The sequence below is a fragment of the Sinocyclocheilus anshuiensis genome, unplaced genomic scaffold, assembly GCF_001515605.1.
Source record: "Sinocyclocheilus anshuiensis isolate Anshui unplaced genomic scaffold, SAMN03320099.WGS_v1.1 scaffold272, whole genome shotgun sequence".
Taxonomy (NCBI): Eukaryota; Metazoa; Chordata; class Actinopteri; order Cypriniformes; family Cyprinidae; genus Sinocyclocheilus; species Sinocyclocheilus anshuiensis.
In genome coordinates this window covers 779,829-801,802 of record NW_015554117.1, presented here as the reverse complement: position 1 = coordinate 801,802, position 21,974 = coordinate 779,829, and the positions used below count along the sequence as shown (strand labels likewise).

Sequence of the window (21,974 nt, the reverse complement as noted above, 5' to 3'; positions counted from 1 at the left end):
TTCAATGCTCCATCTGCTGGTCATAAATGGTCAAAGACCAAAGTTGTGGTGATACCATGGTATCATATGGTAGGCTACTTGTGTGTATTTGTGTCTGTAGAGCCTTAGCCGTCTATGAAAACAGTACAAGTCTATGAGATGTCCTCCTCACTCAAATAAAGCTCTGTGTGTAGGCCTATGTGTTTGTTGCGCCTTCATGCACTTTGACTTGAAAACTATTAATGATCCACCAGAGGGTTGTGGTTTTGCTTCTGGAAACAGATTTTACATTGGACATCAAGTGCCAGAGTATGGATATTAAATGTCTCTTGAATTTGATCACGTGACTACAGATAGCTTTTATCATTGTTGCAGGCAATCCTATATTTACTTTTTTTGAAGTAGGCTATAGCCTACTAGTAATATGCCGATTTATTTTGCAAGTAGGCCTATGCTCAATTAAATGTTATTTGCATTTAACATTGTTTTTCTTTACTGTCTGCAACCCATTTTATGCCGGTGTGTGTGTGTGTGTGTGTGTGTGTGTACACTCTGTGCTTGTTTGTATGCACTGATTCTACATTATTTGAACTGATTTCCAGTTCAAGTGCCATCGACTGACCCATTACAGTAGGCTACTAGATCGCTCTTTGGCAATGCATTTGTATGTTTTTGGTATTTTGTTGTTCTTGTTGAACTCATTTCAGGGGTTAAGTGGGAGTTATAAAGCAGTTCTGACAAGACAATAGTGCAATTATTTAGTTCAAGTCAGTTCAGCTCAAACTGTAAAATGTCCATCAATTATGAAACAAGTTCAGGTTTGTAGGGAATGGTGGAGCAGAAGGGAATGAGGAACTGTGCAACAGATCGATTGGTTATTTGGATAAACCAGTTTAGAGAACCACACTAATAATTAACCATTCTTCCTCAACAAAAAATAAAATAAATAAAAAATGAGTGGTTTCCACCCTCTCACACTTGCATACACACACATTTTACTGTCTATGACTGGTTTGCAAGTTAATGCATGTTTGACTCATGTGACTTATCTAATTAAAGTTGCACATAAAGCCACAACCTGAATGAACAGAAGATTGAATCACTTTAAATATAGATCTACCTGTTTACATAGAACACACACAGTTCAAAGAGACTCTGTCTTCTAAAACGCCCTATGTGACAGATGTGATAGAGATAAGCTGTCTTCATCTCTCTTGAAAACACAGAAACAGTAACTGCAAATGTCTCTGTTAACTACAGCTGATTATTTTCGTTGAATGTTTGAAGCTTGTTAATCGCATTTTGCAAATCTGATAATTGTTAGATTGTATACTTTTGTAACAATTTGATTAGGAACAGTTTTACAAGTTTTGTCTTTTTGCTCAGGTTGAAGACATGTGCAAAGAGTTTACTGATCATGTTAATAAAATAATGATCTACAACGTCCAGGTAATTCCCAATAGTCCCAAAATAGTCCCAATAATTCTGCTTTATATGCCTTTATACAATTTTTTTATATATATATTTTATATATTTACTATTTTTTTAATTAAAGAAATTCCACAGTCAGACAAAAGAAACTTGTATGTTATGATTTATGGTAAATTTTCAGTAAGCTGCCCAGGTAAAGAGTTTGTTTTGGAAAACATATAGTGTCAATAAAAGAGTGTGTTTTGTGCACAAAGTTTTTGTTTGCTGTCAAAGTACAGCTTAAGGTTTTCCATTTTGAACATCATTTTTTTTCTCCTCCCATTCACAGATGCCAAAAGAAACAAAAAGGTCTAAAAATCACAATGACAAAAAAATTAACTCAAAATAATCCCTGCCAAATAAGCCCTTTATTTAGAAAATAAAAAATCTAAATAATAAAATAAATATCTCTAACTGTATCTATAAAAAGAGACCTGACAAATGCTACATCCTCCAGGAAAAAAAATAAATAAAATCAAAATAATAATTATAAAAAAAAAAAAAATTAAGAAAAAAGAAAAAGAAACACTGTCTGGGACCAAAGAGTGCAGAGGTTAGTTATAAGAAGTTGGGAATAAAAAGATTATTGGAGTAAGTTTTACAAGAAAATGCGATTTCAAATTTTCATGTTTAATTCAATGCGTTTCTTTGTAAACATTTGAGAAATTTATTAGCAATTTCTGAGGGAGAATTATTTCAAAGTACTTTTTCGGTGTACTAGGCACAGAATATATAGTTTAGTTATTTCTGGCAAAGTTTGTCATTTTTTATTTTAGTTTGATCATATATGTAACCCACGACTAATTAGTATGTGAAAGAGCACAGATCACGTGAAAGGCGCTTGATAGAGGCGGGCTCTAGTGACGTCAACTGAAAGTCGACCAATAGACGCTTTTGTTTTGCGCTCTCTGATTGGTCCATCGCCAGAGTGAACCGTGAGCGCGTTTGCGTCGCGGAATGTGAGTGGGAGAGTGAACACGAAGAAGGTGAGCTGCGTGCGGGGCAAGCGTGCTCGTTTTGAACCCCCTGCTCTGACCTGCCAAATGGATTTTGACCCAGATCAGTGATATGCAGTCACATTTTCACCGCAGACTCACTTTCAGACCAACTATTGAAGAAGCGACGCCCGTGGACCGATCAGCGGGGGTTTGTTGGAGGCGAAGCCGCGCAGAAATGCTTTGAGGTTGCCTAAAGTGGCTGGTAGTGACCCGCATGAGCCACACTGACACGGACACTGCTGCCCAGTCCGGTGCATCTCCAGTCCCGGAGAGAATGAGCCGAGATGAGCCAGAGAGACACACTGGTGCATCTGTTTGCTGGAGGGTGAGACAGCTTTACTCTTCAAGATTACATAAACAAACTAACTTACATATCGTTTAATACTTAAAACAGCTAGAGTCTAGAACTACTACTATCAATAATAGTAATAATAGTTCATTTTATTTATTATAAATGATTTTTTACACTGTTTACTTTTTATAAATATATATATATATATATATACACACACACACACACACTGCCGTTCAAAAGCTTTGAGATCAGTAAGATTTTTTTTTAAAGAAGTCTTCTGCTCATCAAGGCTGCATTTATTTGATAAAAAATACAGAAAAAACAGTAATAATCTGAAATATTATTGCAATTTAAAATAATGGTTTTATATTTTAATATACTTAAAAATGTAATTTATTTCTGTGATCAAAGCTGAATTTTCAGCATCATTACTCCAGTCTTCAGTGTCACATGATCCTTCAGAAATCATTCTTAAATGCTGATTTATTAACCATGTTGGAAACAGTTTTGCTGCTTAATATTTTTTTGGAACCTGTGATACTTTTTAAGGATTATTTTATTCAAAATAGAAGTCGTTTAACAATATATACTACCGTTCAAAGTTTGGGGTCAGTAATTTTTTTTTTTTTTTTTTTTTTTAAAGAAATTAGTGCTTTTATTCAGCAAGGATGTGTTAAATTAATAAAAAGTGATGATAAACACTTAAATGGATAGAAAAGATTTCTATTTTGAATAAATGCTGTTCTTTTTTACGTTTATTAAGCAGCACAACTGTTTCCAACATGGTTAATAAATCAGCATATTAGAATGATTTCTAAAGGATCATGTAACACTGAAGACTGGAGTAATGATGCTGAAAATTCAGTTTTAAATTACAGAAATAGCCTTTAAATTAGCTCTTTAACCCTTTAACTGTCACCCGTCCCCTCTGTGGGACGCCTAAGTTTACTTCACTATATTACAATTAAATCCTAATCTAATCATGACAAACTATATATCGTTGGAAAGGTCTAAGACTCCTAAATAATATTTTACAAAAACATTGGTAAAATATCTATGTAGGAAAAGTAATAGATTAATTTATGACAAGAGTGCACCTCAAAAATCTAAATCATAACAGGAGTTCTGACCTTTGTCAAAAAAAGTCTTCTTTGTTGCCTTTTTCTCTATCACACTTTAGAAATCATCAGAAATTATATATCAATTGAAAACTTTAAATCTCAAAATTCATCCTTTGAAACCCATTTTAAAATCAAACATCGCATTACCATGAAAATGGTACATCAGTATCATGTTACAAAATGTTTTCGTTCATGAATTATACAAATTTAAGTTTGGATCGTGCACTTTCACGTCTATGTTCAAAAATGTGAGTGACAGTTAAATGGTTAATTAGCTCTCTAAAACACAATAAAAATCTTACTGATCCCAAACTTTATATATATATATATATATACACACACAGCAACTATTATTTTTAGCTTTTAGATTATACATTTTTCATATTAAATATATAAAATAATTTTGTTGTGTGTGTGTTTTTTGTTTGTTTTTTTTGTATGTTTTGTATTAGATAACATTTTCTCATGTTTGAACGTTTTGAAAGGTTACATTTACTGGAGGTTGTTGTTTTGCCAAGGCTTCTTAACTTTCCTTTTGAGTTTTATGTGTTAAAATAAGGGAATATTAGCAATTTTGTTATGACCATATTTTCAGTTTATTTGGCATGTGTATGTGTTTTTATTTATTTATTTAAATTAAAAAACAAACAAACCTGTACCCCATGCTATTGCCGTTACCATCACACCAACCATTTTAGAGAACAATTGAGTTTTTGTTTGGTTATGATGGACACGAGAAGCGTCAGCTGATCCGGCAGGGTGACCGATTGAGAGTTTGAAGATCAATTCAGCTTTTAGTTTTTCTTAGAGTAGCTTTATTAATTGTCATTACAAAAATTCTGAATTTGAATTCAGAGACAATATATTCCTATTTATTTATATAAGATCGACGTTAATTAGGTGCTAATTAACTTGTTGGGTTTACCAAGTCAAAAATGTTTCTCCAAACACTGAAAAGATCATTACCATAACACACAATATACCAAAGTCTACTCGAAGCTCGATCAAAGCTGTGATGATGAGATCTTTTTTCAGTGCACGTGATGATGAGTATATGTTTGATGCAGTATAGTTTACATTGATAAAATGTTTACATATATATATATATATATATATATATATATATATATATACTGTACATACATAAAGGAGGGCTGATTGCTCCACACATCCAATAAGTTTGCGTTTCCCAGGAAGAATAAATCTGATGTAACACAGGAACTGACAGCTGTTATAGAATCATTTAGGGCTGATAATGACTCTTGATGACACAATCTTCACTCAATGAATCACTGATATATAGACATTCAGCTTGATTCTGAAACAGACAGAAAATCAACAAGCACAAACGAACCTAAATATAAAGAACGCATTGCGGTTTGCAGTATGACGTTGCATAATTTAGCACTGCCGTCCCAAGAGACCTTGAATCCAGACACACTGATGTTTATATTACAGTCTATGTAGAGAGAGAAACCTCAGGATATTTGTGCTCTTATTCTTTAAAAAATATTTCTAGACGTAAAAATAAAATGGAAGGTTTAAATATTTATTCTTTAGTAATACTGTAACAGCAAGAATGTGTTTTTATAAGTGACAGTCATAGTTTTCTGGAATGATCTGTAGTGTGTTTTCCTGAAGTGGCATGAGGGAATCATCATGCCTGGCATTGATATTCAGTACTCATAGTGATTGTAGCCTGTGCTCTAAATATCTGTCCTCTGATAAACCAGCGCAGTTTAAAATAGAACTATTGACTGGCACTCTCTTGAACTCTCTGTCTACATGATATCCCATCTTTATGTCCCATATTAGTAACTGCACAGTATTGCATTTCATTTTATCTTAGTGTTTTCATATATGAAAATAACAATCAAAAGTACCATGGTATTGCTATATGGTACTTTTTTTTTTTACATGCAGTAAATGACACCTTTTTTTGATTTATTATCTTTGTCTAATAAGCTGTTCCTCAACAACATTTCTGTAGCTTTAAATTTGTATCACATGTATCACACCTCACATTTCAGATGCCGTTTTTCCATTGGAAGACACTGATATCAGGTTGTTTTTGGCAGGTGAGGGGTGGTTTGGGTTACTGTGTTTGCTGACCCACATCTCGCGGCACGAGTGCAAGTGTTGGAGCCGATTAACGGCAACTCACCTTTCACATTAGAGTTGAAATTCTATCATCTGTGTTGTGATGCTCGACTGAAGTCTCGTGGCTTTCAGATAAGAAGTCATGGGATGAATGCCCTACATTGTGAGGTCAAACTTTTGACCGCTATTGACAGAATTTGACCATATTTTCAACATAATTTCTTTTAATCAATTTCACTGTCTGCCTTTTCTCTGTTTCTCTCAGATGTGGAGGCACGGTGGGTGCGATCCTGACCTGTCCGTTAGAGGTGGTGAAGACGAGGCTTCAGTCTTCCTCAATAACGCTCTGCATCTCTGAGGTGCATCTGAGCACAGTTAATGGAGCCAGTGTGGCACGTGTGGCCCCTCCGGGGCCCCTTCACTGCCTCAGGTACGTTTAAACAAGTTAGACCTCTTTACATTTTGTGCAGTGCATGCATACACATTGCCTTCTTTTATTCTGTAAGTACACTAACAAAAAAGTACCATGCTATTTCCATGTTTTTTGGACATTAACCATGGTAAAATCATGACATTCTTTGAATTACAATGAAGTACCATACTGTGGTACAATACTGAGGTACATAAATATATTATTCAATTAATATATTTATATAATAATTATATGTTATACATCAATTTGATATTATATATATTTATTTTTAGATATATGTAAACTCTATATTTATGATTTTAATATAGACAAGAATATTTACTCATCTAATTTAACATGTTGGCTTTAGTTCTGGATACAGGCAACACCCCGTACTGGAACAGTGCGAATGTTACATCTGCATTGTGAGGATGTTGAGTCTGCGTTGCATGAGCTCAGGGTTTCGTAAACATTTGCTCTATGGTTTGTGGGCCTAAAACCAAGTGTCCATCTTCCCTGCCAGAGGAAACGCCCCCTTTCTGTCGACTCTTTCCAAAAATGTGGTCATATTTCTTTAGTACACCACCAAATGTGACTAAATAAAGTCAGAAGACGAGACTAAATAAGGAACGTTGGTTTGCAACATAAGAATTTTGATTCCAGGTGGTTCCGCATATATAATATATAAATATATACATTACCAAAGCAGAAGTTCAGTGTTAAAGGGATAGTTCACCCAAAAATGAAAATTTGATGTTTATCTGCTTACCCCCAGGGCATCCAGGATGCCCTGGGGGTAAGCAGATAAACATCAAATTTTCATTTTTGGGTGAACTATCCCTTTAATACAGCGCATACTGCATAAAGTCTATAATGCCCTCTCTTTGCCTCTTTCTTTCTGTTTTCTTTATAAAGAGACTGTTCACAGTGGTTTCCACTCCCCCTCACCCAACCAATCACTGCCCTCACAATAAAACACGGCGTCCTGGTGCTTGGCTCTTGGTTGATGAGTGTGTGTGTGTGTGTGTGTGTCTGAATCACTGGCTCTCAAAACGGGCCCCTTGTCCTCATAGTTTAACTCGGGTTATACATCACAGAAAGGTACCAAAATACTAAACACAAAGACATTTAGATCGACTTTGGTCTCGTTTATTAATTTAATACGGTTAGTAAATGACTTTGACCAGGGTGCGAACTACGGGGGAGCTAGGGGGAGCTCGGCTCCCCTTAATAAGACATGGGCTCCCCTGAAAACGTGATTTGTGAAATTTTGGGGGGTCTCAAAAAATATCGACAATGTGTTATTTTGACGTGCAAAAAAAAAAACAAGTGGGCTCCCCCAAAGTCCACGGTATAGTTCGAACACTGACTCTGACATCATATACACTCCTTCACGGTTTATGGCTTGTTACACAACCTGTCCATGTTGGCATCTGTCTATTTTGCCTTTTTGACACCTGAAATTGCATCTTAGTATTGTAGACTTTGATTGGACGCATGTACTTTGTCGTCAACAACAAAAGGTATGGGAAGTGTTTTTGCCTTCTTTTTAAAAGTTGATAAGTTTAATAACAATTATGCCAAATTACACCCAATTACATGGGTAGTTGCTTTTTGTTATTTCCATCTAGCATTGTTTTCTTGCCTGATGTCCATGACCTTATGTGGCCCATTTTTCTGTCGGAACCTGCCAGTTGCGAACCACTGGGGTTAAAGAATAAATGGAGTATTAAGATTGTATTTAATGAAGTTCAAGATGGAATATAAATAACATCATTCATTTGATTTAATCTTTCTTTAGCTTCTCTTTATGACTTTCTTTTATACTGTATGTGTGTGATGCCAATAAGCTCTCACACCTAACACAAGAGAAATGTTTTCCGTGTGTCTTTGAGGAATTTCTTTGTTTGAACACGTTCTTCAGAGGTGTGTCTTATTGGCTGATCGAAAGATTAAAAAATATTTTGGTGATTCTCACAAAGAAATGTTTGGGTTATATTTCACTCCAAAACAAATCGGCTCATTTATATAGCAAAATATTGTTCCAACATCTTTACATAGATTAAAAAAAAAAAAGAATATATAAATGTTTTCATAATCAAATTGTGGCCTGCTTATAGGGCCGCTAAGTTTTATTTGGTGTAATTTTCATGACAATTAAGCCCCCATTTTATCTATAAATATAGTTCAACAAGCAATGTTATTGTTATTATTTTTGCATGAGAATTTGGTTAAATACCAATTTGCTTGAATTGCTTAATTGTTATGAATATGAAGTCACAATGAAAAAATCTTCAATGTTCTTACATTAGAATTCATTTTCATGCTCAATAAAATTTTGGAGTGAAATATAAGACATATCCCCCAAATATTTCCCAGGAACAACATTACATGTTTTACCAACTCCAGACTGTGTTTATAATGTTCACAAAGCCATTCAGAACAAAAGTGTCATTTTGGTACGTTTGCCATGCACTTCTGTTGATATGTTTCTCTCTCTGTCTTTCTCAGATTAATTCTTGAGAAGGAAGGCCCTCGTTCTTTATTTCGGGGCCTGGGGCCCAATCTAATTGGAGTGGCTCCTTCACGGTGAGTGTTTGTCCATTCATACAGTTAAACAGGCAGATCAAAACGCCTTTATCTCAGCAAGCATTTACAGTAAGAGCGTGTAGTCCTGAGTTGTGTGTGCTGAAGTGATGTGAGTCTGACTGCAGTGTGACTGATGCAATCCCTGCTCAACCGGTAAAGCTGCAAATTTACAGAGCTTGGAAAAAACAGCATTCAGTTTAGGGTTATTTTACAGGTCAGACATCAGCCATGCAGGGTGCAAATTTGGGGTAATCTGAGCCCCCAATTAAAAAGATAGTTCGCCCAAAAATGAAACTTCTGTCATTATTTAATGACCTACATGTTGTTCAAATCCCGTATGACTTACTCTCAACTTTAGAACTGAATAGATATTTTGAGAAATATCTTCTTTTGTGTGCCACAGTTTTGGTTGAACTGTCCCTTTAAGACTTGAAAAGTACATATAGAGTTTTAGTTCCATCAGTCCATTGGTTAAGAGCTTCAGGATACTACATGTGCAAACATTTGCGGTTACATGCGAGGGTTTGTGAGGAACATGCTGTCCTTGTGAGCTGCCTACGTAGGCATCATAGTCACCCAATGGGCGTTTCAGAAGGTGGGGAGCAAAATTATGTTGTATTTGGCAGCTTTGCATTTATTATTTGGAAAAATCTAGCTTAGCTTTGGTATTTGTGTTTGGAACATGGTAGATAGTTTCTAGCTGGTCTGAGCTGGAAATGAGCTGGTCTTTGATTAGTTGAGGAGCCAGCTTGTTCAAAAATCCACCTTAAACTAGTATGAGGTTGATTTGTTGCAGATAATGTCCATCTTGGTCTTCGTGTCCAGCTTACCTGCTGAAAAGAGCATCTTAAACCAGCCTAAATGGTTTAGTCAGTCTCCCAGCCTGGCTAAGATTTACTAGTTGTGTTTAGAACATGGTAGATGGTTTCTGGCTGGTCTTAGCTGGAAACTAGCTGGTCACCAACCAGCTTGTTTCAAAACCCACCTTGAACTAGTATGTTAGTTTGTTGCAGATAATGACCTACATGGACCAGCTAATGACCAGTTTTCCTGCTGCAAAGAACATATTAAACCAGCCTAAATGGTTTGCTCGGTTTAGTAAGTCTTCCAGTCTCGCCGATATGATGTTAATCAGATCATTTCTGTATTTTATTGAAAAAAAAAATAAATAAATCAAGGCTATGAAAACCAAATATAAATTTATGAATGTGAACAATTCTGTAAAAATGATGCTGCACTATAAGATTTGGCAGAATTGCATTTATTCACTTGAAAAATCATTATCTTTGTTAGTTGTGTTTGGAACTTGGTAGATAGTTTTTAGCTGGTCTAAGATAGAAATTAGCTGGTCACCTCCAACCAGCTTGTTTCAAAACCCACCTTAAACTAGTATGAGGTTAGCTTGTTGCAGATAATAAATGACTTGGACCAGCCAATGACCAATTTTCCTCCTGAAAAGAACATAAGCCAGCCTAATTGGTGATTTGCTTGTCTTGGCTGGTTTAGAAAGTCTCCAAACCTGGCCAAGATGATGTAATCAGATTAATCAGATAACTGGTAAATGGTTTAGTAAGTCTCCAAGCTTGGCCAAGGTGGTGTTCAGCTGGTTTATCTGGTTAATCTGTTGTAGTTCAGTAGGGTGTAATAGCATTGTGTGTTGTTACTCATGTGTCCTGCTGTGTTTTCAGGGCCATCTACTTCGCCGCCTATTCCAGCTCAAAGGAGAGACTGAACTGTGTGTTTGAGCCAGACTCCATGCAGGTGCACATGACGTCTGCTGGGATTGCAGGTAACTTTGAGCATGCAATCCAACTACATCCTATTTCCTCGGTTTTGATGGGATCATAAAATATAAACCGTTTACTGCTTAATTGCATGTGTCGATTTGTCCAGCAGATTGGAATTGCAACTTTTTCCTTTTGTTCCATTCTGTATCTCTGAGTAACAGGCTAATAAATATCACAGCGCTCAAGCACTCAATAAAGATCTGGCACACGGCCAGAAGAGAATGTATGTGTGTGCGTGTGTGGGTCTCCTGTCACCTGGACTTTTGCCAAGGAGGATTTAGATTAACGCTCGCACTATGCTAGAGTTTTGTTACACCTTTAAGCTGCTTTTTCATTGTTTATGAAGATGATAGACAGAAAGTCATTCAACTTCAGAAGAAAATCATGTGAGGAGTGCAGTATTGGTTGAAAACTAGGGCTGTAACTCTGAGCTGCAATGTTTTCCTCCAAACAATGTGCAAATTCAGTGCTATAAAAAAAAATATATATATATAAACTATGCTCACACTGTGCAAAGATGTAAACAAAAACAAATGTTTAGTCCAGTTTTAAAGCAGCAGGACACTTTGAATCAAGTTTTGAATGACAATAAAGAAAAACAAGAACACAAATTGCAAATAAATATGGTTAATTTTAAACCTAAATGTAATTTCCAACAACAACTATTTTATCAAAATGAATTTGGATGATTTTACTAAAAAATTATTGCACTGCCTGCTGTTGTTTAATAGTTACATGCTTGCTCTCAGGACGGCCCTTTATGTAAAACCGAAATATTCAAAAGTGTTTAAAAGTTTGAGGTTGATAAGATTAGATTTATTAGTGTTTTTGAAAGAAGTCTATTATGTTTACTAAGACTGCATTTATTTGATCAAAAATACAGTAAAAACAGTGATATTTTGAAATGATTACAATTTAAAATGTTTTCTATTTTAATATATTTTAAAATCACATGATCTTTCAAATCATTCTAATATGCTGCTCAAGGAATATTTCTTATTAATACCAGTGTCGAAAACATATGCTTCATATTTTTGTGGAAAGGAAACCATGATATATTTTTTTCATGATTCATTGATGAATAAAAAGTTCAAAAGAACAGCATTTATTTGAAATGGAAATCTTTAGTAACAATGCAAAGGTCTTTACTGTCAATTTAATGCATCCTTGTTGAACAAAAGTATTCATTTTTCAAAAAATAAAAAAAATAAAATAAAAAATCTTACCGACCTCAAACTTTTGAATAGTAGTGTGTTATAAAAAAGTTAGTATATGAAAGTAGCTAATTTTGCTAAATATCTGTTAGTGTGTGAAAGTTTGCGCTCATTTCTCTTTAGTAAATTTAAATCTTAATCTTTCCTCTTCTACTTCAATCAGGGTTCACGGCTATAACAGCAACCAACCCAATTTGGTTAATTAAGACACGTCTACAATTGGACGCCAGGTAAATGCAAACAGATATGTGGCATTATACAAGTAGATTATAATTTTAACATGACCTAGTGCTTATTATTCATAATTCCAGACTAAGTTTTGTATTTGACTGCACAGGAAACGCGGGGAGCGTCGCATGAATGCGTTTGAGTGTGTGCGGCACGTGTATCAGACGGATGGTCTACGTGGGTTTTACCGCGGCATGTCTGCTTCTTATGCGGGCATCTCAGAGACTGTGATTCACTTTGTGATCTATGAAAGCATAAAACGACGTCTTTTAGAGGCCAAAGCAGCAACGCACATGGATGGGGCCGAGGACACAGCCAAGGACGCGTCGGACTTTGTGGGCATGATGCTGGCAGCCGCCACTTCCAAGACCTGCGCCACATCTATAGCCTATCCACACGGTGAGCATGTGCATTTACCATCAGAGCATCTAGAAGTCAATATAAAACATCATTCACAACCTATTTTACTTCCATAATATTACATACACTACGGTTCAAAAGATTTTAATACTTTTATTCAGCAAGGATGTATTAAAGGGATAGTTCACCCAAAAATCATGTTGTTCCAAACCCGTAAGACCCCCGTTCATCTTCGGAACACAAATTAAGATATTTTTGATGAATTCTGAGAGCTCTCTGACCCTCCTATAGACAGCAAGGGTACTACCACGATCAAGGCCCAGAAACATTGTAAGTAGATCGGTACAATAGTCCATGTGATATCAGGGGTTCAACCGTAATTTTACGAAGCTACGAGAAAAAAAAAAAAAACGACTTTATTCAACAATTCGTCTCCTCCCTAGCGCCATTTTGGAGAGTATCCACTGAACGTAAACTGCGTATACTCGGTGTCAGCTGTGCAACGTGGATACGTTGTTTACGTCATTTACGCTTTGATTTGAACGAAAACACCGTATCCGCGTGACACAGCTGACACAAAACAGTATACGCAGTTTACGTTCAGTGGATATTCTCCAAAATGGCGCTAAGGTGATGCTGCGGAGACGAATTGTTGAATAATGTCGGTTTTTTTTTCTTTTGCGCTCAAAAAGTATTCTCGTAGCTTCGTAACTTCAGTTTGATCAATTTCACAGAAAGCAAGTTTTGCTTCTCAAGTAACTATATCTTGATTTAAGAATCTTAAGACGTGTGAACTGGAAAATAAGACAAAAATACTAAGGAAGAATACATAAAAAAAATTTTTTTTTTTTTTTGCAGTGTGATCAGAAGGTAGTAAAAGTTATGGCAATATTCTATTGATTGGGAACAGTTCTTTTAAATTGCAATAACATTTTATTTTCAATAACATTTGTAATGAAATAAATGCAGCCTTGGTGAGCATAAGAGACTTCTTTTAAAAAAACATTAAAAAAATCTTTCTAACCTTAAATGTTTGAATGGTATATAAAAAATAAAAAGGGAGACAAACAGTATCATTTTGGGTTTCAAGTTCACTATGAATAGATTGTAACCAATTCTGAGCATATTTGTTTTTCTGTTTGGTTCTGCAGAGGTTATCCGCACACGGCTAAGGGAAGAAGGTACCAAGTACCGCTCGTTCTTCCAGAGTCTCAGCCTGGTGATTAGAGAGGAAAGCTATCGAGCTCTTTACCGAGGACTCACCACACATCTGGTCAGACAGATCCCCAATACAGCCATCATGATGTGCACCTACGAGTTCGTCGTCTACCTGCTTGATGACTAAACTTTGACCTGAGGTGCCTCAGTATTCATGGACGAAGAGTTCTGTGGTTTCATTCACAATTTGGGAGTGTCTTCTGAGAGGAAGGTGTTAGGAGAAAAAGGAAAATGACTAAAAAGGTTGTGTCTAGAAAGCAATGTTCTCGTTTCTTGGTTTTCCTTAACTTTCTGTCTTTTAATGTTGCTTAAAATGATGCTGCTTCTAATGGCGCTTTTCCACTGCGTGGTACGGCACGGCTCGGTTCGGCTCGGTTTGCGTTTCCACTGCAGTTTAGTATTGCTTTAGAGTGGGCGGGATTATTCACATGTCATTATAGTTGCGCCGCCTCTACTACCACGACTCCTAAAAAACTTTTTCATTCCGCGTCGCCCCATCAAGCTCTCACTGGATCCGCTCCTCTGCTATCAACGAGAGCAACGTCTGTACTTCCTCAACAGGGGGAACAGCCACTTTTTGGTTGTTAAAAAAAGGTGTGCTCGCTCAAAACAGTTGCATTCGATCCTTCGCTGGCTGTGCTGATTTAAATCTAGCGGTTCTTTTGTGTTTGTGTTGCAAGTTCAGTGACGCAGGTAGTGACGATTCTCTCCGGCCAATCCGTGATCAGCAGAGTTTACACGTCACGTTTTGGTAACGGTACGGTTCGCTTGGAACCCCAACCGAAGTGGTACTAAAAAAAGTACCAGGTACCAGGTACTGTACCCAGTGGAAAACCCCCCAAAAGTGAACCGTACCGAGCCGTACCGTGCCGTACCATGCAGTGGAAAAGCGCCATAAAAAGCCTTGACAGTCAGTTCACCTTTAGCCTCCTCAGAGTTCGTTTTTACATCTCAAACAGCACTTCACGTCAGATAGATCTTGTATGTGGATTCAGCAGGTTATTTCTGTCAGAGAAGCTGTTCTTATGTTGGCAGGTGTTTGAGGGGTTTGTCGGCATCATTGCGATGCTATGATGGCGATCAAAGCTTCACTGGATTTTCTCGAGATTTGAGCTGGAAAGGATTTGGAGAGGATCCAATCTGAGGCTCACTTCCTGTCTGGGAACAGCCAATCAGGTTGCACTTAGAACCATGCAATGCAAAAGCAAAAAGATCTGATGCATATAACTGACACTGTGTGCACACATGTATGCAAAAACAGATGTCTAAGAGTGTGATTAGTTGTTTTAACACTGTACAGGTGATTGTGTGCTAGTCTCAGAGTGTCATATTTGTCCGTTTATTCCCGTTATTGTGTGTTTGTAGCCCCTATTTAACCTTAACACATGAATGTAACAATCATTGCAGCCAAAATAAGTTGTTGGCACAAAAAAACTTTTATAAATATATGTACTCAGCAGCAGAATTATTAATTAAAGAAGGTAATGAATAATGATAATGAAATAATCATTTAAAATTTAAAAAAAGAAAAAGAAAGAAAAGCAAGTATTACGCAAGCAAGCCATTGCACTGTAACACAAAATACGTTTTTTTTTTTTGTCGGCATTTTGTTGACCCCATCCCAAAAACACACATTGAACACACAAAAACACACATTGAACACACAAAAAAATCAAAGAGCGTTTGTGGCCGCTGTGCTAAATGCCATAGAAAAGAGTATGCAAAAGAAAACAGCATTTTTGTCGATTTGCAGTAAAAATACCAAGAAATCCTTTGGATAAGATCAGTTTGCTTGAGAAGCAAAATTGCATTAGATATTAAGACGTTTTTAGACAGTATATCTTGAATTAAACTAGTTTTAACATTAAGTAATTTTAATGATTACAATGTATCAATACTTCATCATTATAACTTAAAGTATAAATCTGTTTTGTTAGATTGACTCATTGGCAAATTTCATTTTATTTTGTTAAGAAAAAATTGCAGTGTATATTTACTGAGAATGTCTTTATATCTATCTGTATTTATATTCTAATCATATTTATATTTTTGTTTCTCAATTTCAAGTAAATTGATCTTGTTATAAGAATGTTTTAGTTTTTTTTTTTTAAGGAAAACAAGACCGAAATAAAGATTTTTTTTGCATTGCAGACAGAAAAACATCAAATATTGTCAAAATTCATGTTTTTCTTTATGATGCAGCTTTGTATCTGGTTCTCTCACTCTTTTATGCCTTCATGGTATGTCACAAGTCCAGTGTTTTGTTTAGTTTTTTTCTTTCAGTGTTTGGTTTTGTTTACAGTCAGTTTGGTGTGACCTGCTCTGTTGTCACTGTTCATTATGACATTGATATTCAGCAGATGGAAAATAAATGCATCTAAGAAAACAAAGAAGGACATGTATATTTTGGGGTTTTGTCTTAGAGATGACTCTCACTGAACAAAAGTTAGAAATTTCTGAATGGTGTGTTTTTACTGTGTTGTTAGACACGGCCTCCTTTACACTGCTGTTCTTCTTTGCTTTATTTTTACTTCCTCACATGCACTGAGGAATTTTGTTTGACATTGAAAATCAGGAAATGTGTGTGTGAATTCCAGTGACACAAAACTTACTTTAAACTCGTTACATGAGTGGTTCAGCATTCACAGGTCCAAACTGCTGTAGTTTGGGTGAGATCTGCACGCGAGGTAACAACTTGTTTAATTGTCCAAGCAGGTAAGAAATTCATTAAATATGGAGCTAATTGTTTTAGATTTGCCTGTGTTGAAAAAAGTCCTAATCAGTTAAAGAATGCTTAAATGTAAACAGACGTGCTTATCAGTTCCTTTAGGCAACAAAGCTTTTAGAGTTTTTTGTACTTTTATTTAAATAACTACACAAAAGGTCAGGCAATTTTGTACACTGACAAAAAAAGTCGGTGTAAAAAAAATCACATAAATTGCTAGTAAAAATAAGCAGCAGGTAATTATTACAAAGGATCAGCAAGTAACATTGAGTTCAAGAGTTTGTTTTTCTCAAGTTTCGCACAGATATAGGCTGACATCAAAATAGACATTCAGTCAGCTTAGGTGCCATATTGAATTTAATACCCATGAAAACGAGGAAGTGAGGTATAGGCTTACAATGGCACGCACCGTATTAATTTTCAAGACTCGCACCTGTCAAGACTTGTATGGAGTTTTTGTCTACAGAAACTCAGAAAGTGTTTTTCAGAAATTGTTTCAGCAGAAATAGAGAATGTTTGAACAACAGTCCAATCCACTGAACGCACTGTACTTCAGTCCCTCACAGCCTTCATTCCTGTCAAAAAAAGTTACATTTGGCGCTACCCTGACTGTAAGGCCTATGGAAGCCCGTTTCTGCCACTGAATAAAAATAAAAAAGGTAATTGCGACTTTTTATCTCACAATTCTGACCGGTTTTTCACCCTCATAATTGCGTGATACAAACTCGCAATTGCGAGAAAAAAGACAGAATTGCGAGTTTTTATCACGCAATTGTGTCTTTATATCTGGCAACTGTGTTTATATCAAGCAATTCTGAGAAAAAAAACGGCAGAATTGTGAGTTTATATCTCGCAATTCTGACTTTATAACTCGCAATTCCGATTTTATATCTCACAATTCAGTGAAAAAAAAGTCATAATTGTGAGATAAAAAGTCGCAACAACCTTTTTTAAAAAATCTTTATTCAGTGGCGGAAATGGGCTTCCATAATACGGCTGATGATACACGAGGCAACCTTTTTGAGCAATGTTGCTGTTAACGAGCAACCAGGTGAGACACGGGGCCCACGACCGATCTAAAGTATCCAGATAGACATTTGTTACCCATTCCCTGTTGAAAAAAACAGCATATACTGGTTAGGTATGTTTTGATGCTGGTTTATGCTGGTCATGTGCTGGCAAAGGACCAGCATAAACCAGCAAAAGGACCAGCATAAACCAGCAAAGGACCAGCTTAAACCAGCAAAGGACCAGTTAAACCAGCAAAGGACCAGCATCCCAGCGTCAAAACATACCTAACCAGCATATGCTGTTTTTTTTCAACAGGGTTCTCAAGTGCCCAAGCAGCATAGCTCAAAAAACGTTGCCCCGTGTATCATATCAGCCTAAGGGCTATGAGTAACAAAAGGCTATTGCTATTGCGACTTTAGCTACATGCTGCCGAGAAAAAAATGTGACATTTTGAGGTATAAAGTCAAAAATACAATGTTCTTGTAAAACACGTTCCAAAAGCTAATTTTTATTTACAACTTCGAAAGACAATTCTACTGAAGAAGAACACTCTGATAGCAGAGATGATGGAGACGCTGCAGAAGACGTCTCTACAAACGGCTGCTGTGGAGTGTGATGTTTGCACTACAGAGAAGAAGAGAGCTGTAAAGTCCTGTCTGCAGTGCTTGGCCTCCTTCTGTCAAACTCACCTGCAGCTTCACTATCAATCTCCTGCGTTTATGAAGCACAAACTAGTCGAAGCCACCAGATTCATTCAGGAGAACATCTGCCTCAGTCATAAAAAACCTCTGGATATTTTCTGTCAGGATGACCATTGATACATTTGTTATTTGTGTATGATTGACAGTCATGTAAACCACAATATGGTACCTGTGGATTCAAAATGGACTAGTAAAAAGGTAATGAATGCTATTTTCAGGTAGTTGTCATTTTTTCCCTGAGTTGATAGTTATTTATTTTAATTAATTAAATTACTAGGATAATAGTACACATCATATTACTTGATATTTAACAATTACAAGATGAGATTGGCACGGTGTGTATTTCTACTTTTGTTATTTAATGATTTTGTATGTTAACATACTCAGGAAGAGTTAAAGGAGATAAACGTGGCGTGTCAAAAGCTGATCCAGGAGCGAGAGAGAGGTCAGCAAGATCTCAGTGAAGCTGTGAAATCTTTTAAAGTGAGTAAATGGGGGAGAAAAGAGAATAAAACAATAAATGCAATGCATCATATTAATACAGAATCCTACAGACGACCTTTAGTGAAATTTGCATGCATGGAGGAAAAAAAAAAACTAGATCGAAATTGTTCTTGTGCACAAAAACACCTTTTTGTTTTATTTATTTATTTTCAGAAACATCACTTTAAAGGTGGGGTAAGTGATTTCTGGTAGCCAATGTTGACATTTGAAATCACCAAAACAAACACGCCCTACCCCAAAAGGGTCTCGCCCCTATTTTGATAGCTCCGCCCCACACATACATACGCAACCCAGGCAACGATTAGTTCTGTGAAACAAAGCAAAACCAATGTTACACCGGCCCGACAGAAAACTGCTGCTGCGTTCTATTTATGATGTATTGACACAAATTTCAAATGATTTTCAACGGTCGCTTTGTCGCATCCAGTGTACTAGACAGACTTTAGCTGTTGCGGCGCAGACACACTCACCTATCGAGAAGAAACAAAGCAACCTCGGCATCCGATCACAGGCCTTCCGCTCCTTGAGTTCTCTCCAGCGCTGGAAAGCTGATCCGATATTTACACGGGTCCTACTTCTTGCCTTCTTGCCTTAAGCCTTCTTTTTTTAGAAAAGTTTTTTATCCGCCATCTCTATCTTTCTGTCGCTCGGCTTGCTAATGTCCGTCCTGTGCACTGAACTCTCTCTCCTCCACATCATGTGTAGACACGCCCCTTACTGCTGATTGGCTACAAGTTTGTTTTGCTAGTCGGCCCAAATCAGTTTTCTAAAGCGTTTTTGAAAAATCGCTTACCCCACCTTTAAAACTAATCCACTATAAATAGGCAACATCTTTTTATTTTGCAAGATTCATTTATGATAATGGAATAATACATTTAATTGATATTGGTCACATAAATACAGTATTTAGGCTGTTGTTCCTGTCCAACAGAGTTCAGCACAAGAGGCCGTGGAGAACATTGAGAAGGTCTTCACTGAGCTCATCTGCTCTCTGGAGAAGAAACGCTCTGAGATTAAAGAGCAGATCAGAGATCAGGAGAAGACGGAGATAGATCGAGCAGAGAAACTTCACAAACATCTGCATCAAGAGCTGACAGAACTCAGAAAAAGACAAGCAGAGATTGAGAAACTTCTGACTAGTGATGATCAGCTCCACTGTCTGAAGGTAATGATGCAAAAATGTTGAGAATCTATTAAATGAATCTCCAATGTGTCATGCTTGTTTTGTGTTTTATAAAAAATCTATTTTGTTTCACTAATTAAGTCTGAATTATTCGTCTAATTTCAGAGCTGTCAGTCTGTGTGTGTTTTACCCTCATATGAAGACGTTCCCAGCTTCTCTCAACACACTCATCCGTCTTTTAAAGACATTTCAATCTCAGCATTCAGAGAGGTTTTGGAGGACGTCTGTCAACAGCAAACAGCCAGGATATCTCGAGAAGGTCTCAATCTTTTAATATGTTGTATTGTCACTCATACTCTGTAGGAGTTAACCAACAAATTAACCATGTACTTGTTTGGTTTTCTCTCTTCAGTGTCAAATGTCCATGTTGCAAAGACTCCAGAACTAAAGACCAAAAATGATTTTTTGCAGTGTAAGTTGATCTTCAAGGCAAACACTCATTAACTGATAAACATCAGTGGATATGAACGGTTACCATCATGTGACCATTTTGAAACCAAATTTGTTCAAATGTATTTTTTATTCATTCCTCCTCCTCAGATTTCTGTCAACTTAACTTGGATCCAAACACTTCAAACAAAACCCTCAAACTGTCAGAAGAGAACAGAAAAGCTTCAAGTTCAGATAAAATCCAGCAATATCCTGATCACCCAGAACGATTTGATGATAAGTTTCCCTACATCTTGTGTAGAGAGGGTTTGTACGGTCGCTGTTTCTGGGAGGTTGAATGCAGTGGGAACAACTGGGCTGTAGCAGTTTGTTACAAAGGAATTGGTCGTAAAGGAAACAGTGGTGACTGTAAACTTGGCTTGAACAAAATATCCTGGAGATTGGGCTATTATCTACAGAATTTCTGTTTCATGCATGGTAAAGCACAGGTCCGTATCCCTGCTGCCTCTAGAATAGGAGTGTATCTGGATCACAGAGCAGGAACTCTGTGCTTCTACAGGATCTCTGACACAATGACTCTACTACACAGAGTCCAGACCACATTCACTGAACCCCTCTACCCTGCATTTTTTGCTGCGTTGGGTTCATCTGTCAGGATCATAGAGCAGAGGGAAGTTAAAAAAGGCCAAATATAAAAACAATGTATGACAAAGTTTTACCATAAATCATCTCAACACATTTATTGAATGGTTTTGCTCTCATTAATCTTGACTTAATGATCTGAAAATCAACATTGTATGATTTATTCCATCAGTTTAGAAATTAAAAGGGCGTCCATTATGATAATGACTTGTAGATTTATTTCATTTGGGATACAAAATTTTAATATGGGATTTGTAGTGGGAAGAGCGGTTTATTAAATGTGCTGTATGTAGGATTGACACCGAGTGATTGAACTAGGTATTGCAGTCCAAATTCAAAATATTGGACAGGGTTTTTTTCACCCGGTCCCTCCTCCTCAGGCTTGACGCACACGCAGGTTGCCAGATTGACGACACCAACACTCTCGTTTGCCAGCTTCCATGACTGAAATGAAATACGCTGTGTTTCCCGCCACCTGGCAACCCGGGGTGCCGAAATACAATTGGGTAAACTGGCAGTGGACGGGTTTCCCAAACCAAAACAAAGACAGACATACCGGCCGAACGCACATTTTCAAAGGAGAATAACTGACTGTAGCATTGTTTTTCAGATAAACAAATATGTTAACTTAGCATGTTTCTTAAATATCTGCAAACATATTATGGTATTTTTATGCTTTAGTAGAGTCAAAAACGTACATACAGCACCTTTAAACGTGAGTTGACTGGCCAGCAATGACAGCAATGGCAACAAAACCTGTTTTTTTTTGTTCTTTCTTTTTTTTTCTGGAAAGACGTTTTGTCAGCTGAACAATCAGTATGTTGTCACAAAAATTGTGCAAAAAAAAAAAGTGTGCAAAAATTGGACTCACTGTATTTCTATCCCTACCAGCCTCGTTTTAATTTCTGTCAAAAATTACATATTTTACCATAGGTTTAATGACATTCTTTGAGACGGACTGGGTATAAGTTGCAAGTGATCTGTAACCCAAATTTTTCTTACTGACGTGGATAATATTCGTATGGGCGGCCCTTACTACCACAAGAT

The 21,974-nt window shown here is 36.7% G+C and overlaps 1 protein-coding gene and 1 pseudogene across 1 annotated transcript; both read left to right on the top strand.

Annotated features, from left to right (window-relative positions):
* Positions 1-2,407: 2,407 nt before the first annotated feature.
* On the top strand, positions 2,408-14,162 carry LOC107669882 (solute carrier family 25 member 36-A-like). Its single transcript, XM_016462312.1, has 7 exons — positions 2,408-2,772; positions 6,229-6,393; positions 8,887-8,964; positions 10,653-10,753; positions 12,129-12,195; positions 12,303-12,592; positions 13,705-14,162. Exons 1-7 carry the CDS (start codon positions 2,732-2,734, stop codon positions 13,896-13,898), a joined length of 936 nt encoding a protein of 311 aa, XP_016317798.1. The 5' UTR covers positions 2,408-2,731; the 3' UTR covers positions 13,899-14,162.
* A 3,361-nt stretch (positions 14,163-17,523) lies between these two features.
* On the top strand, positions 17,524-21,014 carry LOC107669857 (tripartite motif-containing protein 16-like; annotated as a pseudogene).
* The last annotated feature ends 960 nt before the right edge of the window (positions 21,015-21,974 follow it).